Below are 19,327 nucleotides of genomic sequence, written 5' to 3'. Positions count from 1 at the left end.
GAGCCCAGGGTATTTTTCCTTTTGGAGTGAATTTGGTACAGTTTCATTCATGTGGAGCTGTTGCCTCCCAGCATTTTATTCTGGGATGGAAGGTCAACAATGATTGTCTTGTTGCTAAATCCAATGGACACTTCTCAGTTATTAACCTACTTGACCTCTCAACAGTGTTTGAGATTGTTGACTATTGTCTCTTTCTTAATACATTGCCTGGCTTTCCTTCTCCCTTTCTTCCTCTGCCTGTCTTTTCAGTTGGTATTCTTCTTGGTTCTTTCCTGAGCCTTCTTCTCACATTAAACATTCTATTTGGGCTCTTTTATCCATGCCATGGCTTCACTGGGAATTCCTAAATCTATATTTTAGCCTAAGTATTTTTTCCTGAACTTATGTCCAGTGTATTCAACAGTTCACTTGACATATTCAGTTGGACAGCAAGTAAGTAACTCAACCTTAGCAGGCTCAGAGGTGAACTCATCAAGTCTCCCCTCGGTCCAGCCCTTCCTCTCATGTTCTCCATCTCTGTAAAGGTCACTTCTGAATAGCTAATTTCTCAGGCCAGGATTTCTTGACTTTTACCTTCCAATCAACCACCAAGTCCTGTTGATTCTACCTTTTTCTATCCCTACTGCTACTACACTAGTTTTTTTTTAACCTGGGCCATTGGAAAAGAGTTCACTTAACAGCACTTTTGGATTCCAACCCTCATGCCACCCCTCCATCTTCCCAATCCATTTAAAAAAAAAATTATTTATTTATTATTTATTTTTGGCTGTGTTGGGTCTTCGTTGCTGAGCGTGGGCTTTCTCTAGTTGCGGCAAGCGGGGGCTACTCTTCATTGTGGTGTGCGGCTTCTCATTGCTGTGGCTTCTCTTGTTTCGGAGCACGGGCTCTAGGCGCTCGGGCTTCAGTAGTTGTGGCATGCGGGCTCCATAGTTGTGGCACTCAGGCTCAGTAGTTGTGGCTTGCAAGCTCTAGAGTGCAGGCTCAGTAGTTGAGGCGCACGGGCTTAGTTGCTCTGCGGCATGTGGGATCTTCCTGGACCAGGGCTCGAACCCATGTCCCTTGCATTGGCAGCCGGATTCCTTTTTTTTTTTTTTTAAAGATACAAAAGATGTCTTTTATTTCTTCAGTAAAGCCCTCCAGGGTTCTCTGGTGGCGCAATGGTTAAGAATCCGCCTGCCAATGCAGGGAACACGGGTTCGAGCCCTGGTCCGGGAAGATCCCACATGCCGCGGAGCAACTAAGCCCGTGTGCCACAACTACTGAGCCTGCGCTCTAGAGCCCGCAAGCCACTACTACTGAAGTCCATGGGCCTAGAGCCCGTGCTCCACAATAAGAGAAGACACCGCAGTGAGAAGCCTGCACACTGGTACGAAGAGCAGCCCCCGCTCAACGTAACTAGAGAAAGCCCACACGCAGCAACAAAGACCCAACACAGCAATCAATCAATCAATCAATCAATCAATCAATCAATAAATAGTCCATCCCTCCAAAATTTACTCTCCTATCTTATAAGGCCCACATTTTCTCCAAGGACCAAACCCACAGCCTTTGGCATTGCCTAATTTACTTTACCAAGGAATTAAAACCATGAACCAAAGCTTGCTGCTTAACCCTTTCAGTGCTGACCTTCCCCATATCTGGGGCGGAGGGGGTGTCGGGGGGGTGACAGTGAAGTGCAGAGAGGAGAGGACAGACACACAGGGTGTACTCATGAGATGCGGGAGCACCAGCGTTAACAGAAATAAAGCCAGCTTTGGATAGGGGGCTCAGAAAGTTAGTCCCGGATGTACTGGGACACGATGCGTCACCTCCTCAGACTATGTCCCTGCGCTTTCCTCTCCTCTGCTGCAGTATCAAACCAAGCGCTGTTCTTCCAAGATGCCCTGCCGGCCCAGGGGTCCAGGAGGCCATAGGTCTGGCCTCTGTGACATTCTGAATACCTCCTCACTAAGAACAGCAGTTTGACCACATAAATTACCTGGTGGCGTGGAGTCAGGCTCAGGCTGTACACCCCCACACCGCTCTTTATGGATCCCGCCCCCTGCGCTTCCCGATTTCCCCCCGACCCCCCCACCCCCCTTCCGGCCACATTTGGAGCTAAAGACACCAGCATTTGTTATGACTTCTGCATAAAGCAGTCATGGAAGCGGCCCCCTTCAGGGTCTCTGGCTGCCCACTTCCTCTTGATCCTCCCCCACCCCTACGAAGTCCAGTCAATGCAGAAGAGATCATGCCTAAAGCTAAAATGTGCAGTGTTTCTAAAGGGAAGGGAAATGTCACATAGAAAGTATTACAAAAAAGGATTAAATTTGTCAGCTGTCCACACACTATTAAGACCACATGCTTTATACAGCGGCAATGCAGTCGAGCCCACTTCTTCACTCAGCAGGCAGAGCTGGGGACAGGCCTCTTGGGCTCGGGAGGAGGCAGCTGAGGAAGGCAAGGAGGCACTAGGAGCTCTCCTGCTTCTGAAGTCTCCACTCCGTGGCAGCAGGGCGGGCGGATTCTTAACCACTGCACCACCAGGGAAGTCCCCCCAGTCCATTTTTTAATACTCTAGCCAGAGTGATCTTTCTAAAACACAAAACCTTTTGGGATCGCTCAAAGTCTTTCAACGACTGCCCTACATTTAGGATAAAGCCCAAGCTCCTTTTAATAATATGTGAAGCCCTGTATGATGTTTACCTTCTTGCATGTTCCTCCCTCCCTACCATGTGTCCCACTGTTCCATTCCTCAAATGTATAAGCTTCTCTCATTATCTGGCCTTTGCAAATTTTGTTCTTTTTGCCTATAACCCTTCCTTCACCTCATTGGCTTGGCTAAATCATCCTTCAGGTCACTTTCTTTGAGAAGTCTTCTCTGACTTCCATTCTCATCTTGGTTGGCCCGGATCCCCAGGCTAAGTGAGATACTAATCTGTGTTTCTGCAGGTTGCCATGTTTCCTCCATTGTAACACTCATCCAATCTTCCACCAGATTGTAAGCTCCATCTTGTTCACTTCTGTGTGCTCAGTGTTCAGTGTAAGGCTCAGCACAACATGGGTGCTTAGCTTAGCAAACATCTGTTGAATTGAATTTTAATGTGTTAGAAGCCATGGAGGTCTTAGTACTACTAGTTGAAGATTAGTGTGAAAGATGACATTCTATAGTGGTTCTTTGGCTGGATTCTTATTTCTCCACTGTTTATTTACTACCTTAGCAACCTGATTCATTTAACAACTCTGAAACTTAGTTGTCTCATCTGTAAATACAAATGCTTGAACTTCCTGAAGGCAAATGGTGGGATGATTTTTTTCTTTTTCTGGTTACTAGTATTTTATGTATTAGTCAATTACATTTCCTCTCTTGTGCAATGATTATTCATGTTCTTTGGTACAATTATTTTTTCGTACTGATTTGTAAGACTTCTTTGTACATATATACACATTTGCCATATATTTTGTAAATATTTTACATTCATTTTTTAATTTAAAAATTAATTTTTTATGGCCATAGAAAAACCTTTTTTTTAAAATTAAAAAAAATTTTTTTCAACCATTAAAAGCTGTAAAATCCACTCTTAGCTTACTTGCTGTACAAAAGTAGGTGGCTGGTCAGATTGGCCTGTAGGCAGAGTTTGCCAACCCCTGCACTAGTATGTTCATTAAATCTGAGCCGTCTTTGCATTCCTGGAATATATACCATTTGAATGTATCATGAATATACTGCTGGGTTTGATTTGCTAATATTTTATTTAGGATGTTTGTGTCTATATTCATAAATCAGATTGGTCTAGCAGAGATTTCAAACTAGTTATAGGGCAGAGGTATATTTTATTTGGCCTACATAATTTTAAAAAATTTGAATGAATAGTCAATATTAAAAAATTGGGAGACGTCATATGAAAAATTAGACATTTCTAGCTTTTCTTTTAAAAAAGGAATGTGGCAAAACTGGGGGAATGTGGGCCTAGTTTTGTCAAATTTTTAATAGGTCTTTTATCTATGCTTTCTATTTCATTAACTTCTACTCTTATTTTTATCTTTGACCTTTGGTCTGTAGTTTTCTGTTGCTAACCTTATCTGGTTTTGTCTTTGCCTAGCCTTGTATCTAGTACTGACAAATCTTCCAGTTTTTTTTTTTTTTCTAGTTCTGAAACAGTTTTAAATTACTTAGGCATTATCTGTTTCTTGAAGGTCTAATAGAATTGGCCTGTAAAACTATCTGAGTCTTCTGTAATTTTGTCAGGTAGATTTTTTATTTCCTTTTGTATTTTATCTATGGTTAGTGATCTATTAAAAATTTTAAACTCTTGTATCAATTTTAATAATTAATACTTTCTAGAAAAGCATCAATTTCCCCCCAGATTTTCAAATTTACAAATAAAGTTGCAATGGTTTTCTCTCATAATTTAAAGAATTACCTTTGTATCTTGGCTATCTTTCTCTTTCCTAAACTTGTTTATTTATAGTTTTCTTTGTTTTGCCAGAGTTCTGTTTTATTGGTCTTTTCAAAGAACCAGGCTATGGTTTTATTGTTGAAGTCTGTTTTTTAAAAATAAGTTTCAACTTTAACCTTATTATTTCCTTTTAAAATTTTCATCTGAATTAGCTGTTCCACTTCTCTTTGAAATGAGTCTTTAGTTTAAAGAATTTTGAACATTGTCTTGTTTTCTAAGTAAAATCATATTTCCCCTGAACTTTCTATTCTGTTCCATTGATCTGTTTGTCTTCTTTCTACATTATTATAAGACTGTTTAACATCTGGTAGTCCTAGTCCCCTTTATTATTATTTTTCAAAATTGTTTTGGATATTGGGCCAGATGATATCTTAAAGGCACTAAGGTTCTTTGATAGCTAATGTGAAAATGCACCCAAATAAACCTCTTTAGTTCCTTCCCTCCAAACACAAGTAGTCCTTATTCTTCTTGAAACAGAGTTAGTCTTAAAAAATATAATCAATCAATCTTTGTATGTGGATGTGCTGTATGTATATAGTGCATTTAAGTGGGTTTTTTTGGTGTGTGTGTGTCTGTGTAGCGTGTGTCTGTGTGCTTGTGTATGTGCATAGGATGCATTAAATCTGTGTGATTGTATATATGTGTGAGGTGTGTATGTGGTGTGTTTATTTGTGTGTGGGGTGTATGTATATGGTATGTTTGTGTATCTGGTGTATTCGTGAATGTATGTGGGAAGTGTTATGGTACACGTGGGTGTGTGTGCAGAGCGTGTTAATATTGTATGTGTAGTTTGTTTATGTATGTGTGGAGTGTGTGTGAGTGTTAGAAGGATACTGAGGCCCATGACCAGGGGAGCTAGAGTGTTCAGGGCATGTCAGAAAGCCAGGCGTGGTCCTCAAACTCCCTTGTCTTTTTGGAGAAAGCAGGGCCATAAACCTCAACCCTTTCTGGATGTCCGCTGTAGACAGTAGTGTGGGTTAATGGGGCCAGTGTCTCCTGCAGTGCCACTGCCCAGGCTCCCACTCACTTCTGTCCTCCCCCTCCTGAGAAAAGAGTGACCTGCCCCTTTAAGAGAAGGAAGCTTCTAGTGCTCTACTAAGTAAAGGGGCCTTACTGTTGGTGGTGAGGGCGGTGGAGGTGGTGCCACCCCAAGAGTCAGATCAGTATCAGAGTGGCACTGGGGTCCCCAACTGATGGGGCAGGAGGAGTCAGGAGGGAACCTGCAAGGCAGCAGGACCTTTGTCCCGAGTAGGGGTGAAGTGCCAAGTGTGGGCCTCAGTCTTTTCTCCCCCAGACCACAAACAGATAATGCAAGTCTACCCAGCTCTCCTGCTGGCTTCTACCCTCCTGAATGTGTATCTATCTGCCGGTTGCTCACAGCTTCCTGAGTCCAAGGTGATCTCCCTTAGTGCAGGTGCTACAGTGGTCCCTGAGCTATAGTGGTCCCTGAGCTGTGAAGGGGCCACTGTCACCTTGGGCACATCACTTTTCCCTTTGTGGGCCTCCCTTTGCTCAGACTCCTGAACATCATACTTTCTAATTCCTACTGGGATGGACCCCCCTTTCAAGGGGCATCCTCAGGCCATGCCTAACTCATGCTCCCATCTTGGTCCCGCAGGTCTACAGCACTTCCAGCCTCCGTGTCCTGTCTGCATCCTGTGGCTTGAGCCTGAGGTTGCCTGTTTTCCTTGGCTGGATGGAGTGGCAGAGCCGGGATACTTCCCTGCCCAGAAAGGATGCCTGGATTCAGACTTCCCCAGCCAGGATAAGGATCAGGCCTGCTCAAGTCCAGGGTGCAGGTAAGTCTGTCTGTCACTGGGCTGGGGCCAAGGGAGCAGGCTTGCCCCTGCTAAGGGCAGTGCTCAAGGAGTTGGGGTGGGGGAAGAGCAGAGCAGGGCTTCACAATGCGCCAGGATTTGAACAACCCACTGGCCTTTATGTGACTCATTTGCACTTGATCACTGCTTTGTTGATTTCTGGGCTCCTTTTCCAGTTTCTGCTCCCCTCTGGTGGCCAGCTGGCCCTGTGGCATCTAGTTTCCTTACCTGTCTCAAGAAGGCAGGTCTTCTCCCTCCACCTGCCATTGGCCATGGGGCAGGAGTGGAGGCCAAGGAAGAACAGAAGGAGGATGGCCTTTGGGGCAGACCAGGCCTGGGTTCAAATTTCAGCCCTGCCCACCTTGGAAAAGTCACCTGCCCTCTCTGTGTGAGATTTACCAGGTTTATCCCTGGTAAATTGGGGCTAATACTTCCTAGGGTTACTGTGAAGATTAAATGAGAAGACGTGTGTAAATTGCCCAGCTCAGCCACTGGCACCTGGTACTCCATACATATAACTTTTCTCCCCACTTTCTTTCTTGCATCCCCCAACCTTGTCTTGAGTGGATCACTGAGCCACAGATATCCATTTGGCAACTGCCGACACTTCCCATTTTTAGATTTACATAAGACCAGCAGCTTTCCCCACGGCATCAACAGAGAGCTGCAGAGCAGATGTCTTTGAAACTGCTCCCAGGAGGCATCCCGTGAATGTTTGCCGACAAAGCAGCGCAGGGGCTGACCTTCCTTCCAGCTCTGCTTCCTCGCAACAAGCTCTGGAGATTGAAAGTGCCGGCCTCCTCCACATACTATACTGTGCATTTCTGTCCCCTCAGATGATGCTGGGGGCCTGTGCTCCTGTCTCATGGCCCCAGGCTGCCCATGGGGGGCCATGAGGCTGGCTGGAGGAACCTGCTCTGGTCTGGACCTGTGCCAGGCTGCTGTCATCCAAGAGAAGGCTCAAGAGAGAGATGGAGGGGCCAGGGTCAGGGAAGGGCCCTGCAGCTGGTGGGGGGTGGAGGTCCAAGGGTGGAGAACGTTTTTCCAAACCCCATCGCCTTGGGCCAGGAGCGTGCTCCCCTGCCCTTGCTTGGGTCTGGTGAGTACAGGTCTGAGCTTCAAAGCATGTTGCAAACCTGGCTAATTGCTGGCCTGGGGCAGCTGGGCGAGCAGGCCAAGCCCGCCGAGTGGGCGCGCCAGGAGCCGCGGGCCTGGTATGGGGCTGGCACCTGCAGCCCAGAGCGGCCCCCGAGCCCCGAGCCTTGGTGGGGCCGCCCATCCTGCCGGCTCCACAGGGAGGACCACCGTCCCGGCAGCAGATGGGCCGCGGGCGCCTCCTCCCCTCGGCCGGTGGCGGCGCGGTCCGGTGGAAATCTCCCTATTCAAACCGGCGCGGGCCAATCAGGGCCTGGCGCGCCCGCCGGTTCAAACGCGCGCTGCAGCCGGCCTCCGGCGCCCGCCGCCGAGACACTGGCGCGGGGGCGGTGAACCTGCTGCCTCGGTTACTGGGAGCAACACAGACGCCTCGAGTTACAGGCGCCCCGGCCCGGCCGGAGCGGGGCCATTGCCATGGAGCGCTCCCTGCACCGCGTCTCCCTCGGGAGCCGGCGCGCCCACCCGGGCTTGTCCTTCTACCTCACCACTTTTGGTAAGTGCCCGCGGCGGCTGCCGCCAGGGGCTGCTTCACCCTGCCCGCAGCGCCCAGAGAGGGCAACCCCTCGTGGTGGCAGGTGAGGCAGGGAGCAGCCATCCTTCTGTTTGGGGACACCTGCCCCCCGTGGTCGCGCAGGAGGGGCTCAGGGCACAGGCTCAGGCCGCGCAAGCCGCTGGGCCCCACCTGCTGCCTGGCCACTGGTGCCAAGTGCAGTTGGTTGTGCCTCACTTGGCTGGAACAGTCGTGCCCCAGTTAATCTTTCAGGGATGGGGTTTGCCACCACTAAGCTTCCCATTAACAAGCAGCTCAGGGTTAAGTCAAGGTCTTGTTACTACATCTCCAGACCTCCTCAGTCCTCTTTCCTTTGGCTCAGGGACAGGACAGGTGCTGGGTCAGCCCCGATGGCCTTGGCTTCCTGTGGGCTCACCTTGGAGAGGCTGCAGCGCCATGGCTCCAGTGGATGCCTGACCTGCAGCAGAGATGGGAGAATTCTCTCCTCCAGGAGCTACTGTGCTCTCAGCAGGGTCCCAGGGCTGCCCTGGGGGCTTGAGGTGGAAAGAATTGGGCAATAGGCTCCTGCTTCCAAGCCCCTAGATAGCAGGAGTGGGTTCCCCCAAATAACAGCTGGGCAGCAGCTGCCCCAGTGGTCTGGGCAAACCTGGCCTTCCAAGTCCCCACAGTAAAGATAAATAGCCCTGTCCTAGGATACAGCTCTTCCTAGCCCTTGTTTCCTCACTGGTTCTGCAACTCTTTGTGGGGAGGGAGTTATATCTCCTCTCTGAAGACTTGAGATCCTGAGAGGAAGGTCTCCCAGTGAGCCAGCTGCAGAGTTGGTACCTGAGCTCAAGCCTTCTGAGATGACATGTACAGCACATTAAAAAAAAACTTTTATACAATTTTCCTCATGAAAGTTGGGGCAGTTATTGCAACATAAGTGGACTTTGCCCACATTTCAAAGACAGAGCACCTAAGGAGTTATGCCCTCCTTGGGGTTCCGGGTCTCCTACTTTCAGGCTTACTACCTCTATCAGCACGCTTGGCTCTTCACAACCTGCCTTCTTCTCTAGGGGCAGAGGGAGTAATGGAAAAGCAGTGGCCTGGCCCCTAGAAATGGCCTGTGGTCTGGCATCCTGGAATTCACGAGTCCAGTTGGTAGAGGGTAACGAGTTATTAACTCAACACCGGTTGTTGCATGTTTATCGTGTGCCATGCCGTGTGCCAGGTGCTTTCCCTGCATCATCTCATTTAATCCTCCCAACCGGTGGAGGCAATTCCTGTTAGCCCCACGAGGATGTAGGATTCTACCAGATAGGGGAGGTTCCCGGGATGCTCTGAGCTGGTGGTACTGGGGTGGTCAGGAAAGAGTGGCAGAGAGCTGTGAGGCCTTGTTACCTTAGCCGCGTCCTGATTAAAAAGTAAAAGACGTTTCACTGTTTTTTCTCCTCATTATCGCGGTAAGATGTATTCATTGTTGAAAACTTACTGAAAAGAAGAAAGCGAAAATCACCTGTAATCTGACTCCCCAGAGAAGGCCATTGTTAACATGGTTTATATCCTTCCAGACTTATTTCTCTGTGTGTGTGTGTGTGTGTATTTGTGTGTGCCTAACTTTAACAAAATTGAGATTCTGCTGTATGTACAGCTTTGTAACCTGTTTCTTTTCCTTACTGGTATGATGTGACTATTTCCTTGTATCAGCCCATATTCTTGTACTGAGTTAATCTCCCTGCCAGATCTGGGAAGTTGGGGAGGATCCAACCCAGCAGGGAGTGGATGACCTGCCCAGCCACGGCCTCAGGGCTGCGTTGGGTGGGTATCAGGGAGGGTTGTTGCTTGAACCAGTGATGTGACCTGAGTGTGCACCGGGGCGGGCAGGAACCTGGTGGGGTGGGGAGCCTCCCGCTCCCCGTATGCAGCCTCCTCTTACATCTCTCCGTGGACTGACACTGGAAGAGTTCTCTCCTGCTTCCTTCATTAGCTCTGTTTCCTTGACAAATGCCGCCCCTCTTCCAGGCTGCTGATTTCTTTGTACACTGAGTGATCTTTGCTTGTCTGCTTGGGAATGAAGAGTTTTACCGGTGGTTATCAAACGTGGCCAGTTATCAGAAGCACCTAGAGATCCCAGAGATCCTGGTTTAATAGGTCTGGGGTGGAGTCAAAGAATCTGTAATTTTAAGAAGCCACAGAAGTATTTTGTTGATGAGCCAGGTTTGGAAGCTATGGATTCAGAGTCAGTTGGCTATCAACTATTCAGTTTGATAGCCAACTTGGACTCCCTTAAAATGAAGGTCTTTGCTAAGTTTTCCTCAGTTCACTGGCTTTTCCCCAGCATGGCAGGTAGCCCCTGGCCTTCAGCAGTGGGCTTTGCCCTGGTGGAACCAGAGGAAGCTGCTGCTTAGCTGGTGGTTTCCTGAGCACAAATAGGTAAAGGGAGCTAAATTTCCAGCATCTCTGGAACTAAAAAGAAACAAAATTGTTTTGACCAGAATTTTTTTCAGGGAGAATACTGTATGGAATATGTCATGATTTATGTATTTGTGTGTGTGTGTGTGTGTGTATTTGTGCGCATGAGTACAGCTCCTTGTCCCCCAATAAGGGGCACCTTCAAGTAACGTTAGTTGGCCATACATTATGTTGCCTTCTAAGGAGGTGAACTGGCTTCAAGGGAGGGGGGTAAGTAAACTAGAGCTCGAACCCAACTACTCCAGAGGGATTTTATATTTATGAGAAATGGTATAATCTGAAGAAGCCATTACAGGTGCACATAAGTTTTTTTCCCTTCAGGATTATATATTTTAATTTTATTAGTATATTTGTTAACTTAAAAAATAGCTTTTTTGAGATATAATTCACATACATACAATTCACTCATTTAAAGTATACAATTAAATGGTTTTCAGTACATTCACAGAGTTGTGTAACCATTACCACAGTCAATTTTAGACCATTTTTATCACTTCAAAAAGAAACACTATACCCTTTAGTTTATTACCCCCAATTCCCAATCCCCTCTGTCCCCTAACTCTAAGCAATCACTAATGTACTTTCTGTCTTTATATATTTACTTGTTCTGGACATTGCATATAAATGGAATCCTATAATAGGTGACCTTTTGTAACTGGCTTCTTTCACTTAGCATAATGTTTACAAGGTTCACCCATGTTGTAGCATATATCAGTATTTCATTCATTTTTATGGCTGAGTAATATTCTATTGTATGGATATACCACATTTTGTTTATTAATTCATTGATAGACATTTGGATTGTTTCTGTCTTTTGGCTATTATGAATATTGCTCTGCTATGAACACTGATACACAAGTTTTTGTGTGGACAGATGTTTTCAGTTCTCTTGGGTATACACCTAGGAGTAGAATTGCTAGGTCAAATGGTAACTCTATGTTTAACTATTTGAGAAACTACGAAACTCTTTTCCAGAGTGGTTGCACCATTTTGCATTTCTGTTAGCAAGGCATGAGGGTTTTGCTTTCTCCACAACCTCACCAACACTTGCTATTATCTGACTTTTTGATTCTAGCCATCCTAGTGCATGTGAAGTGGTATCTCATCGTGGTTTTGATTTGCATTTCCCTGATGACCAGTGCTATTTAGCATCTTTTCATGTGCTTATTGGCTATTTGTATATCTTCTTTAGAGAAACGTTTATTCATATTCTTTGCCCATTTAATTTAAAATTTTAAAAATTTAAAATTAATTTAAATAACCAATTTAAGGACTATTTGTTTATTTTTGAGTTGTAAGAGTTCTTTATATATGCTAGATACTAGTCCCTTATCAGATATTATTTACAAATATTTTCTCTCAATTTGTGGGTTTTTTTTTTTTTTAATGCTTTAATGATTTTCCTTTGCTTTGGGATAAAGTCTAAACTGAGTGCAGCCTTCAAGGTCTTTTTTAAAAAAATTTATTTAATTTTATTTATTTTGGCTGTGTTGGGTCTTCGTTGCTGTGTGCGAGCTTTCTCTAGCTGCGGTGAGCGGGGGCTACTCTTCGTTGCAGTGCGCGGGCTTCTCATTGTGGTGGCTTCTCTTTGTTGTGGAGCACGGGCTGTAGGCACGCGGGCTTCAGTAGTTGTGGCATTGAGGCTCAGTAATTGTGGCTCGCGGGCTCTAGAGCGCAGGCTCAGTAGTTGTGGCGCATGGGCTTAGTTGCTCCGCGGCATGTGGGATCTTCCTGGGCCAGGGCTCAAACCCGTGTCCCCTGCATTGGCAGGCGGATTCTTATCCACTGCACCACCAGGGAAGTCCAATCTGTGGGGTTTTTGATCCACTTTCTTGATAGTGTTCTTTGAAGCTCAAATGTTTTTCATTTTGATGGAGTCCAATTAATCCATTTTTAATTTTGTTGCTGTGCTTTTGGTGTCGAATCTCAGCATCTACTATCACAGAAATTTACCTCTATGTTTTCTTCTTAGAGTTTTATAGTTTTGAGGGCTTCCCTGGTGGCGCAGTGGTTAGGAGTCTGCCTGCCAATGCAGGGGACACGGGTTCGAGCCCTGGTCCGGGAAGATCCCACATGCTGCGGAGCAACTAAGTCCGTGTGCCACAACTACTTACTCTGTGCTCTAGAGCCCGCGAACCACAACTACTGAGCCCGCGCACCACAGCTACTGCAGCCCACGAACGTAGAGCCTGTGCTCCGCAACAAGAGAAGCCACCGCAATGAGAAGCCCGTGCACCGCAACGAAGAGTAGCCCCCTCTTGCCACAACTAGAGAAAGCCTGTGTGCAGCAACAAAGACCCAGTGCAGCCAAAAATAAATAAAATAAATAAATTTATTAAAAAAAAAGTTGTATAGTTTTGACTCTTAGATTTAGGTCTTTGAGTTAAAAGCTTATTTTTAAAAAAACATTTTGAGTTAATTTTTGTATATGGTGTGAGGAAAGGATCCAACTTCATTCACTTGTATACGGTATCCAGTTGTCCTGGCATCGTTTGTTGAAAATACTATTATATCGTCATTGGATGGTCTTGGCACCTATGTTGAAAATTAATTGACCATACATACATGCGTTTCTTTCTGGACTTTTAATTCTGTTCCATTAATCTGTTTGTCTGTTCTTATGCCAGTATCACACTGTCTTGAAAACTGTTGCTTTGTAGTAAGTTTTGAAATTGGGAAGTGTGAATCCTTCAATTTTGTTCTTCTTTTTCAAGATTATTTTGACTATCTCGGGTTCCTTGATTTTCCATATGAATTTAGGCATAATATTTTATATAGAAAATATAAAACCAAGTTCATAAAAATGTTTGATAAATATTTAAAGCATATCTTCTTGAAAGGATACCAATTTATTAGCTTGCCTGAGGCAACAGATAACTAACTTACCTGGGATTTGGTCCAGGGCCTGAATGTGGTGAGTAGTCATGGGAGAGAAAAGCTTGCCTTTTCTCCAGGGTGTCTGAGCCAGGAGGTGATAGGCAGGCTGGACACGTTCTGAGGGCTGCAGGGAGCTGTGGCCATTCAGTGACACAACCCAACTCTCTTTAGAACGGTTATACCCAAATGAACGTGCAAGATGAAAGCTGTGGGTAGCAGCTCTGCCTGTAAGCTCTAGAGAAAGTGCCTGGAATCTTGGGTTTGCTAGAAGGAAGTCAGAAAGATATGGTTCTGCAGGCAGAGTAGACTAAGGAATGTCGTTAATTTGGTGGGCATTTTCTTTGTTTTTCTATGTTTGTTGTGATAGTACAATATTAGCTGGGACCTGTCCCTCTCCTTTCTCTGCCTCTCATTAGAAGCCACAGAGATAAAAAGTCCATTTTCTATAGTGAGAATGAAGCTTGGGAACAGATGCCAGGCAGGATGATGTGTTGGGCAGTGTGAAGTCAGGCCCTGAACTTGAGGCCTGCGACATGTCCCTGCCAGCTGCCCCTGGCTCGCCCGGCTGCTCTGAGCCCAGACCGATGGGGAAAACCATCCAACCATTTCTCAAGAGCTTGTCATTTGCTGGTCAGGGGCCTCAGCATTTATTGGCTTTCCTGTCATTTGGAGTCCATTTGCTTGGGAGCTTTCAGAAATTCTCAGAGTCTGGCCTGTTGACAACCCTTTGTTTTCTTTTCCAGTTCTGCTCTCTATGTACTTTTTAAAAACACTATTTATTATGAAATATAACACACATACAGAAAAGTGTCCCTCCAAATGATGTGCAGTTCAGTGATTTATTGTGGAGCACATACTGTGTAACTTTCACTGGGGATTGGCTTCTGGATTGCCAATACCCAGAAACCTCATGTTTGATATGTAAATAGTTTTTTTCTTTATCATTCAGTTCAAAATGTTTTCTAATTTTCAAGTAATTTCTTCTTGAATCCATGGGTTATTTGGAATTATATTTCTTAATTTCCAAATACTGGGGATTTTAGTAGTTTTTTTGTTCCTAATTTTACCTTTATGCAGAGAACGTACTCTTCATCCATTTAGTCCTTTGATGGCTTAGCTTTTATAAATGTTCTGTGTGTACTTGAAAAGATCTGAAGTAGGTGGGTGTAGTGTTCTTTGCATATGTCAGGTTTAGGTCAAGTTTACTACTTATACTGTTCATATATTATATATCCTTGATGATTTCCTCCCCCCCCCATCAGTTACTGAGAGAAGTGTGTTAAAATTCCTACTATGATTATAAATTTATCTATTTCTCATTATAGTTGTCATTTTTTTCCTTTATATATTTTGAAGCAATATTAAGAACATACAAATTTAGAATCATTATCTTTCTGATGAGTTGAAACTCTTATTATTCTGGTCTTCTTTTATTGTTTTGAAGTCTTCTCTTCATTTTTAGTGGCGACAAAGTCCACTTTTCCTGACATTGACATAGATACCCAGCCTTCTTTTGGTTAATAATTGCTTGGCATATCTTTTTCCATCCTATTTCTTTCAATCTTTCTGTTTCTTTATATTTTAGGTGTGCTGTGTCTATTACAAACGGCAGGCACAGACTTGTTATTTTTTTCTTCTTAATGCAGACCTGGGATGATACCTTCTTTAAAAAGATCTTTATTTGTTTCTGTCAGGTGCTGGAGGTCACTAGCATCTGGAATAATCTTAATTCAATGTTAGGGACTCAGATTGAGGTGAGCTGCAGTCCCTTGAGGAACTGTGTCTGACCATGGTTTACTCTGTTCCTAAGGAGCAACCCTTTGGGGCTCCAACCCAAAATGTAGGGGTGCAGAAGGACCCCATTTCTTGGCAGGCCCTGGTCTCCAACTCCTGTTCCTCCAGCCCCAAGAGGCAAGCAGAAACTCTGCTCAGACTATCAGACTTTGTTACCTCTGGAATTTGTAAATACCCCCAGGAGAAAATTAGCCCAGAAAAACAGTAAACTTAATTGCATGGACCTCCATCCCCCCAGATCCTGCTTCGTAGTTCCTCTCTATCATGTTACATCTCCAACAACAGCTCTATTAGGGCTGTATTATTATTATTCTTTCCATTGTACAGATGAGAAAACTGAGGATGTAGTGATTAAGGATCATCAGTGGTGGAACCAGGACCCAAACTAGGTCTTAATGATTCCAAAATGCTTTGCTTAGAGATCCATGCTTCCTCTCTTGTGTTTTTCATATTAGACTTATTCTGCTGGAAAACTTCATTTGATAGTGAAAAAAAATAATGAAAATGTAAAACATAATGAAAATAGGGGACTTCCCTGGTGGTCAGTGAGTAAGACTCCATGCTCCCAATGCAGGAGACCTGGGTTTGATCCCTGGTCGGGAACTAGATCCCACATGCATGCCGCAACTAAGAGTTCGCATGCCACAACTAAGAAGCCCACATGCCACAACTAGGAAGTCCGCATGCTGCAACTAAAGATCCCACATGCTGCAATGAAGATCCTGTGTGCCGCAACTAAGACCCGGTGCAGCCAAAATAAATAAATAAATAAATAAATATTTAAAAAGCATAATGAAAATAGATGATTGACTCCATTGTATGGCTCAAAGCTATTAGCAAGCACATAACAGGTGCTAATCATTATATAATAACATACGTAACTTTGGAGAAGCCTGTAATATGAAATGGATAAGGATGCTGAGTAATTTATAAAATGTGATAAAACTGACAATTCTGGAATTAAACTTGTATGAATTTATAGATATGATTAAATTATTATAATAAAACTTAAAGGAGAATTGGAAAAGGCAGGATAATGTGAATTTTCTATATATTATAGTACTGTACACAAATGTGTATAAAAGAAAACCATTTGCTCTGCAGGTAAAGCATTTTCTTGAATGTGCTGGGCTGTCCTTGGGTTAATGTGGGACATTTCCAGATTTTGCAGTTTGGTGATAGTGAGTACGGTTTAAATCTATCAAAATTCTTTATTAAGAAAATGATGGACCTCAAAAACTGGGAGTCTTCTTTATCCTTAGTCATACTATACTGATTTATCTTAGAACTGTATTTTCTTAACAATTTTTAAAATTGAAAAATTGTTTCAGAATTGAGATCAGATTTATGTCACCCAATTGTGGAGGCAACATGGGTATGTATTAGTTATCTACTGCTTCATAACAGGTGATCCCACTACGTATTGGCTTAAAAAACCAAACATTTTTTATCTCACTGTTTCTGTGAGTCAGGAGTTTGGGGATGGCTTAGCTGGGTGTTTTTGCTGAGGGTCTCTCACGTAGGTTGCAGTCAAGATGTTAGCAGACTTATGCTGGCAGTGCAATCTACTTCTGGAAGGAAAAACAGCTTGGGAAGCCACATGAACATGAGGTTTCACAGGAAGCAGAGAGTCAAGTGAACAGGGTTGAATTGACCCATCATGATTTTTATTCCACCACGGCAGCCCCCTCCTCACTTTTGTTCTGCCAGCACGTACCATCAAAAGCCAGGGCCGCTTCTCCAAATGGAACTCAAGGTTCTCCCTCCTCAAAACAAAACACTTGAAATTCTACAGGGCTACATCCTAAGAGCTGTGTTCCCCAGCACCGCTACCGTTTCTCCCTTAGAGGCAGAGAGAGTGAAATGCATGAACAGGGCATAACCCTCTCTGAGTGTTAGCGGCTGGCCAGGCTCCACGTAGACCCAACCTCCTTTGTATGTTAGTCCTGTTATCATCCACCTTCCTGTGGCTTTCAACACATGACAGCTCTTAAATGGGGAATTGCTTTTGGGGTGAATTGAGTTTGGGGATGACTGGTGCTCCTTGCTAGCCAGGCAAGTCCCTCATAAATGTAGTCTCCGCACTCCTCTGGGTGGTGTGAGCTCTTTCTCGGACACATTCCTGCTGATCCCTGTGTCCAGCAGTGGTGTGCAGCCCCCATCTTCTTGCTTCATTTTCTAAGTAGGTCTCTTCCTGACTGTGTCCTGAGAGTCGGAGCTCATCTTCCTGTGGCCCTCTATTTAGGAAGGTCTGCCGGATTAAATTTCTTTAGCTGGCTTCTATAACTTTTTTCCCATAGTGTCCAGTGAGTCCGAAACCCCCAAGTCCTGTACCCAGCAGAACATGGGTTCATTGCTTTCTCTGCACTTTCTGAAGCTCACTCTCATCCGGTATTTTTCCTGCCATATGGGGCCCATCTGTTCTCCCTTTACTTCTCGGCCCCCGCTCCCTGGTGACCTTCTGCAGCCTCTCTGGGCACCTGTCACCACCACCCTTTGCAGACAGAGTCAGTGCCCAACTGTAGCCCCATGGGAACTGGGGATGTGCCCTCTCCAGGGCTCCCGAACACCCGGTGAGGATGGCTTCAGGCCCTCTAGCCTGAACTTCCTGCATATTCTCAGGCCACACCCTGAGCCTAGGGAGAAAGTAGGGATATTGACAAGACCAGAGATTTGGGGGGCTTGATTAGCTGGTACCTAGACCAGCTGAAGCCCCCAGGGATTCAACCTGACTTCCCCTCCTCCTGGTGGTTCATTTCTCTAGACTTGAAGACATTTCTTGGAGCCTGCCTTCTCTTGGGCTTCCTCTTGGCTTCTCAAGCAAAGGACAAACCTTGTCCTGTGTCTGATGGCTCTCTCTGCTCCTGGACCCCAGGGTTGCATTGGCAGATGCCATGGTGCGTAGTTAGAGGGCTGTGAGTGTTCTGGAAAACCAGTTCAGTGCACAGGAAAGGTTTGGGCAGAGTTCTGGTCTCTAGTTCTGGCTCAGTCTACCCTGGTCCCTCTGGGTCCAGGGCAAGTCACCTTTCATCTCTGGGCAGGACTGTTCTGGCTGCCAAATGAGGAGGTTGGGCAAGGTGATTTCAGGAGTCTTAGACATTCGATGGAATGGACTAAGGGGGAGGACAGAGGGGACAGTCATGGCCGAGGGAAGGGTTCCCATTCTTCATCTTGCCGTCCCTCATCTGTGAGCCTGACAGTGGGCTGGGGTAGGGTGTGTACTGCCCTGGGGACTTGGAGCTTGGTCTGCTGGGTTTGGTTTCTCTGCTGTTACAGGGTCTAGGCAGGGCCCAGAAGAGGAGCTGCGTGGAGCTGTGCAGACTCATCTGATTTCTGAGTCAGTCTTCACCCCAGGCCCGTCCTCTGCTCCAGCTCCACCCTTGACCTTGCTCACGCCCCTGTCCTAGCCACTGGGCTCTGAGTTCCCTGAGGGTAGGCACTGTTCAGATCTGCCCTTCCTCCCTCAGGCCTTTGTGCAGGTGCCCGGCAGATGTTTGCCAAATGGAATTAGTGACCATTTGTGTTGGGAGATTTCTCGGTTCTGATTTCTGGGAAAGGGCCGTTGGAAGGTGACAGGTGTTGGGCAGCACAGTGGTTCCCACGGCTGTGGAAAGCCAGATGTGTTTGGGGCCCGAGTTGGCTTTGCACTGGTAACAGTTTCAGAAAAAATGTGTTAACTGTAGATGCCTTTGGGTTGATGAGATCCAGTCCATGTCTGCTGGCCCTGTTCATCTGTTCCCAGCCTCCTTCTCCCACCCCACGCTGGATCCGGGCCCGGTTTTTGTAGGAGGTTTCTCAGCTCTAGGGAGCCCCAAAGTGGTAATTGCTCAGACCTTGAACTAATAATACCATGGATTCTCCTGGCGCCTTTCATCCAAGGACCTCCTTGCCCTCCAGCATTATCTGATCCCCACACAGCTCAGAAAGTGCGATAACCCCTATTATTAGCTCCACCTCACGGCCGAGGACACTGTGGCTCTGAGAGAGGAGAGTAGTTGGGTCTGGGGCTGGAGCAGACCTCCTGGGCTTCTGAGATCAGTGTCCTGGGCAGGAGAGCGGCAGGGATTTCTGATGGATGAAGAGCTGGACCAGGGTTTGCTGGAGCCTGAATTGCTTGGGACTGTAGCTTAAACACCCCAAAGTATGAGGGGCAAGATCATAGTGGTTGGTGGACTGCTGTAGAGCTATGAGACGTGGAGTTTCCCTCCTTTCTGTGCTATGCCTGCCCTTCTGCCAGCCAGCAACTAAGCGCGAGCCTCAACCACCAGTCCGGTTTCACGGGG

At 45.8% G+C, this 19,327-nt stretch overlaps 1 protein-coding gene across 5 annotated transcripts in view; it reads left to right on the top strand.

Annotated features, from left to right (window-relative positions):
- The first annotated feature begins 5,975 nt into the window (after positions 1-5,975).
- The window catches only part of RGS3 (regulator of G protein signaling 3), a 130,778-nt gene continuing 117,426 nt past the window's right edge, over positions 5,976-19,327 (top strand). The window contains exon 1 of one of the 5 annotated variants that reach the window (XM_082470263.1): positions 5,976-6,238. In XM_082470263.1, coding sequence (XP_082326389.1) covers positions 5,991-6,238 — 248 coding nt within the window. In that variant the 5' untranslated portion in view covers positions 5,976-5,990. Of the gene's footprint in view, positions 6,239-7,374; positions 7,905-19,327 lie in introns of those variants that run through there. The other 4 variants (XM_082470257.1, XM_082470266.1, XM_082470269.1 and 1 more) reach the window with 4 other exon arrangements.

Source organism: Balaenoptera physalus (genome assembly GCF_965194825.1).
Source record: "Balaenoptera physalus genome assembly, chromosome: 7".
In the NCBI taxonomy this organism is placed as follows: domain Eukaryota; kingdom Metazoa; phylum Chordata; class Mammalia; order Artiodactyla; family Balaenopteridae; genus Balaenoptera; species Balaenoptera physalus.
The sequence above is the reverse complement of the archived record's forward strand: the minus strand, read 5'-3'. Positions and strand labels throughout refer to the sequence as shown.